General features: G+C 34.1%; 2 protein-coding genes across 2 annotated transcripts; one reads left to right on the forward strand and one right to left on the reverse strand.

The window, feature by feature from the left end:
* Positions 1-202: 202 nt before the first annotated feature.
* On the forward strand, positions 203-3,754 carry LOC110668519 (uncharacterized). The gene is made up of 4 exons (XM_021829795.2): positions 203-350; positions 624-992; positions 1,159-1,280; positions 3,157-3,754. Exons 2-4 carry the CDS (start codon positions 716-718, stop codon positions 3,319-3,321), a joined length of 564 nt encoding a protein of 187 aa, XP_021685487.2. The 5' UTR covers positions 203-350; positions 624-715; the 3' UTR covers positions 3,322-3,754.
* A 1,373-nt stretch (positions 3,755-5,127) lies between these two features.
* On the reverse strand, positions 5,128-10,977 carry LOC110668522 (3-epi-6-deoxocathasterone 23-monooxygenase CYP90C1). The gene is made up of 9 exons (XM_021829798.2): positions 10,547-10,977; positions 8,672-8,996; positions 8,446-8,595; positions 8,067-8,339; positions 6,750-6,839; positions 6,535-6,613; positions 6,175-6,281; positions 5,786-5,910; positions 5,128-5,670 (listed from the first exon to the last, which is right to left on the reverse strand). Exons 1-9 carry the CDS (start codon positions 10,813-10,815, stop codon positions 5,550-5,552), a joined length of 1,539 nt encoding a protein of 512 aa, XP_021685490.2. The 5' UTR covers positions 10,816-10,977; the 3' UTR covers positions 5,128-5,549.
* Positions 10,978-13,138: the final 2,161 nt, after the last annotated feature.

A 13,138-nucleotide genomic window follows, 5' to 3' on the forward strand; every position in this document is an offset into this window, starting at 1 on the left:
GGGTTCCCCAATTTCCCATCCTAAATTCTAATTCTCACTTCCCTGCTTTCCCAGTCCCATGCTTCAGCTCGAAGAAGTTCCGACGACTGCGACGGTCGGACATTGAAGCTTCAGTCTCTGTCCTCAACCACAGTTGCTTCTGATACCTCACTCACTAATTAAAACTGAAAGCAATAGAGAACAAGTGAAAGGGGCAGAGAGAATTTCGTGGTGTGCTTTGGAACCCTTCGTTGGCCGTCGAAGTTCTAGCTACGCTTTATTCATCGGCACCCTCATCTGGCGCTCTTCCTCTTCAAATCGATATTTTCCTCCTTTCTTCTATTCATTAAGCACTGTCATCACCTCTACTGGTAACTATTTCTTGCTTTTTATTTGTTTGGGTTTTGAATTATACAATTTAGAAATTGACCCATAAATGAATTGATAAGATGAAATGTGATTCTCTTAGGCTTCTACCCCAACCACCAAGAGGGGGAAAAAAATTGCACGTTAAGCTCTGAACCTAAATGAATCGGGTTCAACGTATCCGGTTCAGCCTATCTTAATCCTCCGCCTAATCACGCTGCCTGGCTCTGTAATTAAAACTCTAATAATAATTTATCAAAAACTGGGTACAACTGCAGGAGCCAAATCCGGTTCTGCCTGACCCAACAACCGCTTTTTCTTCCGCATCTGCAGCACTTTCCGGGATCGCAGTTCGCAGGCGGCCTAAAAAATGGGATTTGGAGCTCTAAGAAGCGTAAGTCGTTCGCTCTCAAGAACCCTATTATCCCGTAACTCCACTTCCCCTACAACATCTCTTTTTCCACCTTCTCCATCTCCAAAACTCGACTTCTGTTTCGCCCTCCGTCAGTCTCCATGGTTCCAGATTTCGAGTCATTTCAGCGTCTTCTCTGAGTCGAACCATTTCGATGGATTAACTGACTCTCGCTTTCCAAAGCGAAGGCCTCAGGATAAGCCTCGTCGAAAAAGGGCCAGCTTGAGACCTCCTGGTACTGTTTTTATTTTAATCTGTTAATGGAATTGCAATTTGATTTGGGACTTTTAGTAAGATTAGGGTTTTGAAGCGATTTAGAGGTTTATATTTTTGTTTGTTGGAATTTCTGGGTGTAATTTTTGGAATTAGATAGAACTGCCTAACGTAATTAAGATATGCAGGGCCGTATGCTTGGGTTAAGCATGTACCAGGCCAACCTATTCAACCCAGTAATCCTAATGAAGGAAGTGTCAAGAGAAGGAATGAGAAGAAGCGCATAAAGCAACACAGGGCCTTTATAAAGGTGCGCAAATCTTGAATCTTACACACTTAATTTGCTAGTCTTTGATGAGTTTTGTAGATATTTAAATTGGAATTTTCATATACACATAATTAATGAGTTTGTGAAATGTGAACCAATGTATAATTGGATAAAGAAGCTAGATTTTTGTTTAACTCAACTCAATTAAACCTTTATCCCAGGCTATATGAGATTTTAATTTAAACTAACCATTGTGTTTGAGGAAATGTCTATGGCTGGAGCCTGTTTTGATTTCATTTACCAGTATAATATCAAATCCAGGCATCTGTATGTTAATAGAGTTGGTCATGGCTCAACATGACCAATGTCATGAGTATTCTCTTTGGATTATAAAATTTTAGTGTCAATTCTCTTTGAGGGTCCTAATAGTTTGTGTCCAGTGGTCTGAGTGTCAATATTTTCAATGGCGTCAAGTCTAGTGGTTGAGATGGTAATTTCTGATGCAAAGGATACATCTGCTAACTTGGGCTTTATACTACTTCTCACAATTTGCTTTCCTTTATGAAGTTTCATGCAAAATGATGGTTGTAATATATAGTGCAAATGGAGGACTTTGAATGCTAACATTTTGTCATATATTGTCCTACGACCACTCTCTTTCTAATTTGCAAGTGGTAATCATGTTCAATATTTTTTAAGTTAAACTTATTGATTAATGTTAATTCTCTATTGAAGAAGTAGAATGACAGTATTAAAGCTTTGTCAAGGATCTTTTAAATATCTGTCTAAGTGACCATTATATGTTCCAAAACTGAAAGAGATGTAGAAACTTGTGTTAATCTTCAGTTCGCATGACAGATGACAACATGTTATTCAAATTATCTTGTTGGAGACCCAAACAAATGAGTTGCTGATTAAGTCCTTATCTTCATCATTGTTTTCACAATTCTGATCTATCGTTCTTTTAAGGCTGACACACCACACAGTGAAGAAAACAGATTTCTTATTCCCCTTTTTTTGGCCTGTATATTGAAAATTTTAATTTTCCTTTTTGGGGGAAGTTTTTGAACTATAAAGATGTGATTTGAATTGATCTTCGTGATGCATTTTTTGTGTTGAACATAAAATTGAAAGTGGGTATCATTATTGTTTAGCTTTATATAAATTAAGTTCAAGCCTTAGCTAAAGTTAGGTTGCTCCTTTGTGACTTAAATGTCACAAGTTTGAGTCAATGTTACAGTCTTTCTGCTAAAAAGCAGAGAGATGCCATGTACAATAGATGACTCTCCCTAACCCTCACAACACGGAAAGTCCTGTGGGGACACCCATAACCCATTATTATAAGTATGTTTTTCTATTTACCAATCATTTAAGAACGCATGAACAAGTCCAAGAAAAATTATTTAACCAATGTGTTTACCATACTAGGAACTAATATTTAGTGTCATAAGATGTCAGTTAGAGACTTGGAATTTCCATTAGGAGGTCTGAAGTTTGAATGCCGCTAAGTGAGATTGGGATTATTTTTGGTGGGGGGGGGAAGGGGGAGGGGGAGGGAGAGTTACCTGCATTGTGTAGTTGATTCAATATTTCAATTTACCTAAAAAAAAAAAAGAGCATGTGGCTGTAATAATGAGCTCAGTTTTTAGAATGAGAAGATTCTGCATTTCTTTGTTTTAATTTAACCTATGATTTTACTCTCTTAAGTTTATTCTTCTTTGTGTAATTAACATGCATTGTCGTAACTACTGGCCATGTCTTACTGGGTACTGTGACTTTTACAGTTACTTGTAAGAAATAAGTAGCCCATGTACTTAGAATAAGAAGGTTGTCCTTTCGAAGTTTATGTAATCCCATTTTGTCTGATTTTGAGACATTATGAATGGGAAGCTGATATATTGGTTTTGAATGCCACCAGTCGGAGGCAAAAAAGCGGAAAGCTCAGTTACAGGAGGCTAAAAGGAAGAAAATTATCAAGAGAGTAGAGCGTAAGATGGCTGCAGTGGCAAGGGAGAGAGCGTGGGCCCAAAGACTGGCAGAGCTGCAGCAGCTCAAGGAAGAGAAGAAAAAATCAATGGCGTAGTTATTTTTTTTTACTAGATCTCTCTTTTCCCATTTTTAGTTGAATGCTAAACCTTGCTTTTGTACGTTTCTCGTATGTTGTTCTTTCTTGACTGTTGATTGGGTTAACCGGTAGTGATCTCGATAGCATTTGGTCTTGAAGGAATTTGATTGTGTTTCGTTGTTCACAAAAGTTTTGAACTGTCGGGAGTGCAGGATTAGGAAAAGACATTATTCATTGATGCAGGTGCAGTGGGTGGGTTTTAACTAGTTCCCTTCCCCATTCACCTCGCCTTCACTCTTTTCCTGAAGACTAGATATGTTGCTTGCTGTATTTTCTGGGGAAAGTGAGAATTTCTGTTATGACTTTTATCATTCGTGCTATGCAGATAGCGCATCTAAGGAAAAACAATTAAATCATTTAAATAATTTTATTGGATGTCATCTTGATCTGAGTGCTATAGCCCAACATGAAATGCCTTATATTTCTAACCCCATGTCTTGGCCTTTGTGCGTCATTTGGCTCACGAAATGAAACACTTAAAGAATAAATAATTGTTCTTCTCTTATTTGTAGAACTATATTTTATAGTTTAGGCTACGGAAGTATTATTTCAAATTTAATATTTAAACTAAATTTGTTGTTAATTTATTTGATGCTATTTCTTTCTTTAAGAAATAAAGAACTTCATTCAACTAGCAAAAGACTGTATCTCAAGAAGTGCAACAGCAGAAATAGAGGCCGGCAAGTCCTGCATCCAAATTCATTCCTCGAAAGAAAAGAGAGCCAGTTTTGCTAATGCATGTGCAAGCTGATTAGCATTTCTAGTAACATGACTGAAACTAACAGAATTAAAAGAGCCTACAAGAGCCAAACTGTCTTTGACATAGGGGGCCTGAAATGGCTGACCTAAAGGAGCTCGGACTGAAGATAAACTATTGCTTTCCACTATTATACCAGCGCCAAGAGCAAGTTCCACCCGATAGAAAATAGCCGCTTCAGCAGTATTAACGTCCCATTGAACCAAATGAATTTATACAGTGAGCCCACTTGCGTATGAGCTTTTGTACTCATCAGATTGTGTCTTATTTGGTTTTCGTTGTTTAACCGCAGTATCTAAGTCCACAATTTTGATTCAACAATTAACGAATTTTCCTTTAAAGATTGAAAAAATAAAAGGAATTTTCGAGTAATATTTAAAAACTCAAAATGAGAATTGCCTTGTTTCATTTCTTTTTATTTTTATTTTTAGTTTAAATTATTAAAATATTTTGAATTTAACTTTAAATTAATTTTTAATATTTTTAGTTAATTAACATATTCAAGGAGTTATTTTTTACCGGAATGTTTTCAAACCTGCTTGGGTGATTGGCCATCAAAGCTGCGCACTCCTTAAACAAGTAGACTAGCCCTCGCGGATGCCTTGCCTTGTTTTGATCTTCCATTCAACATAATAAAATTCTGTCCTTTTAATTATCTGTCACAGCACTTGAGCGCTTGCCGTCAGATTTTGTAAAAAGATTTATATTTTTTTATTTTTCAAAATTTCCCATAATTAGAATATTTTTATCAATATTTTCCCATAATTAGATTACTTTTCCATTTTTATAGATACCTTTTAATAAAAATTTCGCATCACACCCATGCTTGTCGCTGTCGGCAAATGTATAACTTTTTTCATAGGCAACAGGTAAAAACGGCAATGCCTCTAGGGAATGAAATTTCTATTAAATATTTAAAATTTTATAATTAATTAAATAAAATTTAACAATTCCAAATTGATTTATATATATATATATATATATTTACATTTTTTAAAAAATTTAACTAAAAAAATCAAATTCTTTATGTATAAAGTTAAAAAAAAAAATTGTAATTAGGCCTAGAGCTATAATAGAAAAGTTACAAGGCTCCAGCACAAAAGTCCAACGTATAATTGAAAGGGTTAATAAATAAGAAAGCAAGAGCACGTTTCCTCCTCGTCTTCCTTCTCCATCTCCATATAAGACCAAAGCATACTGACCCTCCTTGCTGCTGAAAACCAGCACAACTGTTACCATCAAATCAGACAACATATTTTGTGGATTGAGACTTAGATATGAGAGTTATATTCAAATCATCCCCACTTGCAATCAATTCTCGAGCAACGCTATTTATCAGACGGATTGTGACACCAGAACTAACACCTGCATATGCAGTGGCCTCCCACCTCATCATCTTCTGTCTAACCATGCCCTATCCCATGGGCGGTTAATCTTCATCATCATCAATGGTGGTGGTTGAGTTTCTGTAGCTTGTAACTCTTGTGGGTAGCTTCCTCCTCATCCTTACTGTTGGAAAGTAGACAATGTCGTCTTTTTCAGCTGTCCATCTGCATCATTGACAGCCATATAACCCCCAAAACTTTGTTCCCAAGTTCATAAATAAGAGCTAGTCAAATGGTAATTCAAATGGGAAAAACAAAGAAGAAGAAAATATATATTTACCGGTACGTAGTGACAAGATGGTGAAGGAAGATTGATATTTCAAGCCTGGATAGTTCTAGTCCAGGGCACAGCCTCTGTCCTCCACCAAAAGGCGTAAAGCAGTTGTTAACAGCAGCTACTGTTTTCTGCAATGGAGGGGCGTGAAACTGAGTGATAGTTCAACCTTTAGTGGATTAAATTAGGGAGTATAATTAAATTATCATTTAATCTGTTAAATCAAGATTTAGTCAAAGATAAGAGTTCTAGTAATGTCATTATCTTAGTTAAAACTGCAACATATGGCCATATAAACAAGTCAGTTGAGAGTGACAGAGGTACAAGTTAATGAGACGACTGATTAAACTTAAGGTTTAAGACGCCTCAGGCTAAGTTTTAAAATAAAAGTTTACCTCCCATCTCCAAGGATCAAAGTGACAGGGGTTATCATAATTTTCTTTGTCCATATGAACAGAAGTAAACGATGCCAAGACACACCATCCTTGTGGAATCAAATTGCCTGCAAAATCCCCCATTTAATCTTCTTAATTATAACACATAAAATTATGATCTATGGATTTTTTTTCCTACTTTTCCTCAACACATATTTAGTAGAAAGTAATAAACATTAATATCTAGTTGTAAGAACGCATTTTTTTTTTCTGCTTGAGCAAGTGATATTACAGGATTTTTTTCTTTCCATACCATGTTAAATTTGGTTCTAATGAGTCCAGCCATGAACAGCCCAAATAAATAAATAAATTGAAATTTACCTTTAATTTCTACATCTTTGAGAGCTTTCCTCCAAACCCCATTAATGATATTTGCCATTCTAAGAGTTTCATTGATCACCTAGTTTGTAACAAATAACAACAATAAGATAGTATTTTTTAACAGTATATTTATAAGTAATCTATTTTATGAAAAATTAAATCGAAATACTGAGATTTCCATCTTATGAATTCACTTATCACATTTGAAGACTTACATTTTGAGTAAATCGCAAGGACATGTAGTCTGTCCAATTATAATCCTCACAAGATTCAGTCTTGTGCCTCTTCAATTCCATGTTCTCCTTCTACACATATTAGCACAAAAATTTTATAAAAAAATTACATGCAAAATTTATTTAATGTCAGCTTCAATCTGACAGTAAATTTTGTTTTCCTACTTATTTTTTTTAAAAAAGAAAAGACAAATGGACTGTAATGTGATAAAAGCTGAAAAATCTAACTTACTAAAAAGGTAGGCAAACAAGTTAAAGCAAGGTAGGTAAATAAGTTACAAGTGAGGTACACTATGACAAGAAATGAATTGCAACCCTAACTCCATTATCAGGCATTTCTTGCATAAACATGGTAAGGGAACCTTGCTGTACACAAGTACACAGATGTAGCAGAAAGGTAGCATATATGAAGAAAGCTTGAGAATTATTTTTTTTCACCTACCTTTTCCTTATTTCGATTTTAATGTCCAGCATAGGCCCTGAACCTTCTCTTCCATACATATCATAGATACTGTAAGTGCACAGGGTTTTCCATCACCATAACTACACCTTTTACATGTATATTCCAAGTCACTGATTCAACTTGCCAGTCCTCGTTTGTCTCCTTCGCATACTTCTTCTGAGATCACCTTCCACTGTCTTATTTTTAAAATCTAAAACTAATAATTGTACTCTAATTTAAAATAAAAATTTGATTTCTTAATAATTTTTTATTGAATACATAGACATTAAACTATATATTTCTTAATATATATAATAAATTTATTATTAAATATATAATTTCCATATTTGAAAGAAATAATAAATTAATGATGAGGTAAGTAAAAATGATGGTGATAATATCTCAGTGCTAAACTTGTAATTATAATTATTTAATTTTACATAAAATAAAATGCAAAAAATAATAGACATAAGTACGGATAAATGTCACATAACTTTAAGTTATTGCCGGAAAATATATGTATACATTTAAATTGTCGAATATAGTACTACTGATAGTGATGACACACGATAGCTACAGTGGTCTCAACTCTAGCAGACACGGAGTTACTAGGTGGTCCTCTGCCGACAGCCGTTCAATTCTTAAATCGTACGGCTAGGAAACGTCCACACAAGTACGTGGGGTCCCTGTTTTGACACGTACTCACGTGCGCCCAAGGAAAACGACTTAATTGAAAAAGTCAAACACTTCACCATGCGTCATGAAGCGGACGTCCACAGTGTCATTTTTCCAAATAATCCTAGCCGTTGGATTAAAAAAAGGAAAATGCTTTGTCGTGAGATGGATAGATAACTTACCGTCAATTGCCTTAGAGCGACGGGGCAGTCACTGAGGAATTTCACAGCCAGTGTCATTGCCATGGGTACAGTCTCTTCTCCTGGGATCATCATCTCTAATATGTTGCCACTAATGAAATCCAACGGCAGAGATTGCATATCATTTGCTCCACCATACTCACGTAAAAGCAAGTCCACTGTATCTTCAATATTACCCTTTTCATCTGATCTTTCCTTGGCTATTTTCCTTTCCTCTACGATCTTCTTCACCATCTTCAGTAGCTTCTCCTTGGCCTGCATTACCAAACAAGCAAACCATAACAACAAACAAGCTAGAAGACATTTCAGGGTTTAGAAGTTCTTGCACTACGAAATAGTCATTGTTTGACCGTTGAATTACCTTTAAAGATTTATATAGTCTGGTTCCTGGGAATTTGATTGGTAAACAGATTAAACCTTTGATGAATTCTTCGAATTCTTTCTTTAAAAAGTCTAGATCTTGGCCTGGACCAACGCTCATTAATACTTTTACCAAAACTTGGAAGGTAATCTGAGAAAAACCCAGAAAGCAAAAACTTGATTAGAGTTAATACAAATCATTTAAATGGATAGAGATGGAGAAAAACCTTTTTGGTTTCTTCTTGGACGAGTATAAGATCCATGTCCTGCCAAGTAGACAATGTGAGTTTGACAAAGCTTTCAATGTCTTTGGTAATTGTGGATTTGAAATGTGGTGATCTCAAGAAGCCGCCAATAAGTGCATGAAGTTTCTTCTGCATATTTCCATTCATTTGAAGTATAGAAAACTCTCCAAGCAAAATCCTGATTGATTTAGGATAAGCAGGGATGAACACATTGCCATGGTTTTGTAAAACCACTTTGTTCACCTCTGGATCTGTGGACACTATGATGGGTGTTCCAAGAATATGAGTTTTAAACACCTCTCCATATCTGTAAAAAGGAGAAACTTTATTTTATGATATATTTCAAACTTTTCATTGATTGGATGAAGGAGGGCAGCCAGGATGGAGAGAAAAAGGAAAAGGTAATATCAATAGAAAGCTGATAAAAACTATGGAGACATGGGCTGTGGTTAATGACTGCACAAGCAACAGCTATAGGAGTTGCTGCTGCAAGCAAGTAACCTAAGGCCTGGTCAGATCAGGTCAGGTCAGGCTTTACTTTCTTTCCTTTCACTGCTTGATCCTGCCCGCAATTATTTGCTATGCATATATTGTCACATCCGCTTCTGATCAGCAGTAGTAAATTAAAAATGAAAAAGTTGTGAAAATTGATGAATTATGAGTTATGAGAAGAATGTGGATCTTTAATAAGGTAGGTTGGCTGGTTGCTAATTAACAAGTGCCTTGGAATATCAAAAAGTCAATATGTCACTATTTAATCATCTTCTTACTATATAATACTGTTTCTTAATATGATTATAAATTAATGGACTTGGCTCATGTATAAACTTATTTATGTTTTGATTGGTTTGTTTCAAAATTACTGATATTTCATTCAATTTCTACCAACATGGCGATTGTTGCAATGGCTAAACATATTGACGTGCCATGCTTAGACCACTAATTTCTAAGCTTGAGTCTCATAGCTAGGTATTAAGATATTATTCTCACTTCTCAACCAACAAAGGGGGATATATATCTTTGATAGATAGAGAAGGTTAAGCATCGTTTCTCATACCTCATTGACCCCAAAAATGATGAAAAGAAAATACATAATAATTAATTAAGCAATTTAATTAATTGACCCTAATCGAGTCAACTAAGTTTGAAAAACTTAGAACCTTAGTTAATATCTATATATTAATTTACTGTAGTTTACTGAGCTATATGTGCTTTTTTAGTTTAATTTATTTTGCCCCACTCATGCACATAGATTTACTAATTAGTAAAAATGGTGTTGCTTATTTTGTTTTGTTATTTTTGTCAGCAGATTAATTGCAATAATAAAGAATTAATTTATCCTAATATTAATATAATGACCATCATCAGTATTACCACCATTGATTTGTTAGAATAAATAACAAAACATGATGATCATATAAAAGGTTAATTAATGATGATTATCGAAATAATATAGGTAGTTAGTAATATATATATATATATATATATATATATATATATATTTTTTTTTTTTTTTTTTTTTTTTTTATAATGTCAATGAACTACATGCAATCAATGTAAAAAACACAGCAACATTTCAATGGAAAATTTATCAGGAATAAATGATTTGTGAATGGAAACCCTGCGTAATTAATCCAGAAGAAAGATTAAGAAACCTTTAAATCATTTCAACACTTGAAAAAAAAAAAGAAAGAAAAATTAATAAAGAGAGACATGACTTCTTGACCAGTCCTTGTTAGTTAGAAAGAGATGAAAAAGAGGGAAAAAGTTAGCAAGGAAAAGATGAAGAAGAATAAGATAATGATCTTGAAAGGCCCAAAAGCAGAATAAATTATAAAAGATGAGAGAAAACCTTACAGAGATTTTCGTTTGTCCATGAAAGTAACAGGCTGAGAGGTGTAACCACAGGAAATGAACTCCAGAGTTTCACCAAGGAAAGGCCAACCCAAGTTTCCCTTTGGAATAATACCTTGACATTTCTTTTCTATTTTTTTATTCTCCTTCAAGAAGAACCACCAACACCACCATCCCAAAAGAAAAAGAAAACCCATGAAAATCCAAGAATCCATATCTTTATTCTTGTCTGAAAACCCTAGCAAAGACATGGGGTGAAGCAGAAAGTCCATGCAAGGTAGAGGGAGATGAAGGGAAGAAAGAAAAGTTAATAATGTCCTTGGAAGCTAGAGAAAAATTAAGAGGGGACATGGAAATCTAGAATGGATCTGGAGCTACAAATCATTTAATGAGGTTGGCCATATCGGGTGCACCGAATGCTCCAAAGCTCATTCATTTTGTCTCCACTCCATTTAGATAGGTATAAGCTTTAATCTTCACACTGTTTTATGCCTCAATCATTAACGATTACCTGCCATTGCCAACTCCAAATCAATTTTTTGCAGGGATAAATTTCTATAAAGTTATTATATTTTGATATTATTAATTATTTAAAAAAAATTTATCCTTTAATTTTATTTTCGCCTACAAATTAATCTCCCTATCTATTTTTTTATCCATTTTATCATTAGTGATAGGTGAGAAATATAAAATACCCTCACTTTGCTCTCTACCCTCTTTAATCCTTATTCCTTTTTAGTTTTCTCCTCACTTAGCCTCTTTCCCATGAATAGCAATGAATAGGGAGCGGTCAAGGATGGAGATACTCTCTTTGTACTCGCCTCATAGGAGATCAAAATTGGAGCGGATAGTTTTCCATCAAGAGATGAGGTAGAGTGAATTTCTCAGCGATTTTTTTTTTAATTTATTATTATTATATAATATAAATTTATTTATTAAAAAATAAATTATAAGTTATCAATAAAAGTTCTAAACATAATATTTTTATTAAAATTTTAATAATATTTAAATAAATATATAAAAATAATTTTTTAAATAAAAATGATAATATATTATTCTATACAGCGGAATATGAGAATTTAGGACGAGAAGACATTCTCTTACCTTCATGCTTCATCTTGCATAATATTGAAGTCGGGAAAAAATTAATCTAGTGTGGGCGGATCACATCCTTACTCATGAACCAAACCCTCTTTCTCCGTATCCCTCTCTAGAACCCATCCATGACTTCAATTTCACCACACTTTTCTTATTCACTAGCAACGGTTGTCGGCAGCTTCTCCACCTCCACCAATTGTCCCTCCACCTCTTGCCTGTAGTCCTCATTGACAGTAGCAATCACTCCCTCCCTCTATCAGTTAATTTAAATGTAATGGATAATTTGAAGTGTGAATTCTGAATGTGTGAAGTTTTAACAATATTCATAATGGGGCTTCATGAAGATGTGAAGAGGGGAGAACTTCACAACTTGTTGAGATGGTTATCAGGTTATGAGGCTTCGCAAATGAACTGCCATAGGAGAAAAACCTATGGGTTTTGCTCTCTTCTCAAATATCCAACTTGTTATTGCTATCAAAAATGCTCTAAGGTCATCCTGGTTTATCGTCGCTAGTAGGTTATCCATATTGAGTGCATCACCATAGAGAAGGTGAATGGCTCCATAATTACCCTTCTAAGGTTGTCATCAAGTTTCTTCTTGACAAGGATCACAAGTCACTACTTGATTGCAAGGCGAGGGTTGCATTGTCAACAACAAGGACAAGGGCATTGAGTTCATGACCACGGATTTTTTCACAAAAGATGAACAAAAGCTTCCCTCTCTTCTTCAACAAACATAATTTGTTATTGTAATTCTTCAATCAACTGAGAATTGTTCAATGTTGTATATGGAGAATGTGCAGGATTCATTATTGTGCATGATTTAATGGATTTTGTTTTATGCATCTCTTAATCAAAATTCTATAATTTGCTGGAATTCTGCAAACAGATTGAAATTATGTAAATTATTGAAAAATTGAAATTTTGCAATTTACAAATAGATTCTCTCTCATTTGCATTGAAATGTTTTGTTTTGAATTTTTATTTGTACATTTTGTGAGTTTACACAATCAAAATTTAAGGAATTTTTTTGAGAAACACAAGAGAGAGAAACAAGGAGAGGGGGAGGAGAGAGAGAGAAGGGTTATTATTTGATGAACTTATTGATTTATTTTTCAAAATAAATAAATCAATTAGTTAATAATATTAAAATGTAAAGACTTTATAGTAATTTTTTTAACAGATATAACGTTATTACCAAACGCCTAAAAAATGATGAAATATAAATTTAGGTTTTCTAAAATCCTATACCCACAAAGATAAGAGCTCCATATATATAGGGAAATTTGTACAAAATATTAGAGAGGAGAATAACCTTGCAGCAAGTCTTATCACAATCTAAAAGGCTTAATTAATTTTCAAATTGAAGAAGTAATGGGAAACTATATGCTAAAGTTTACTTATAATAATGAAGTATAAAGAAATAAATCTGTTTAGATTTATAATTGAACTAGATAAGGAAGTGATTGGTTGATTCGTTTATTAAACCGATGATCC

Source organism: Hevea brasiliensis, chromosome 16 (assembly GCF_030052815.1).
Source record: "Hevea brasiliensis isolate MT/VB/25A 57/8 chromosome 16, ASM3005281v1, whole genome shotgun sequence".
NCBI lineage: Eukaryota > Viridiplantae > Streptophyta > Magnoliopsida > Malpighiales > Euphorbiaceae > Hevea > Hevea brasiliensis.

Bases quoted from the DNA above. Each gene is read 5' to 3' on its own strand.
- LOC110668519 (XM_021829795.2), top strand. From the start codon at position 716: ATGGGATTTGGAGCTCTAAGAAGCGTAAGTCGTTCGCTCTCAAGAACC. The intron at 993-1,158 runs GTACTGTTTTTA...TAAGATATGCAG, and splicing joins GGCCAGCTTGAGACCTCCTG to GGCCGTATGCTTGGGTTAAG. The intron at 1,281-3,156 runs GTGCGCAAATCT...GAATGCCACCAG, and splicing joins AACACAGGGCCTTTATAAAG to TCGGAGGCAAAAAAGCGGAA.
- LOC110668522 (XM_021829798.2), bottom strand. From the start codon at position 10,815: ATGGACTTTCTGCTTCACCCCATGTCTTTGCTAGGGTTTTCAGACAAG. The intron at 8,340-8,445 runs GTAATTCAACGG...TTGGTAATGCAG, and splicing joins GACTATATAAATCTTTAAAG to GCCAAGGAGAAGCTACTGAA. The intron at 5,671-5,785 runs GTAAATATATAT...TCAATGATGCAG, and splicing joins CATCTTGTCACTACGTACCG to ATGGACAGCTGAAAAAGACG.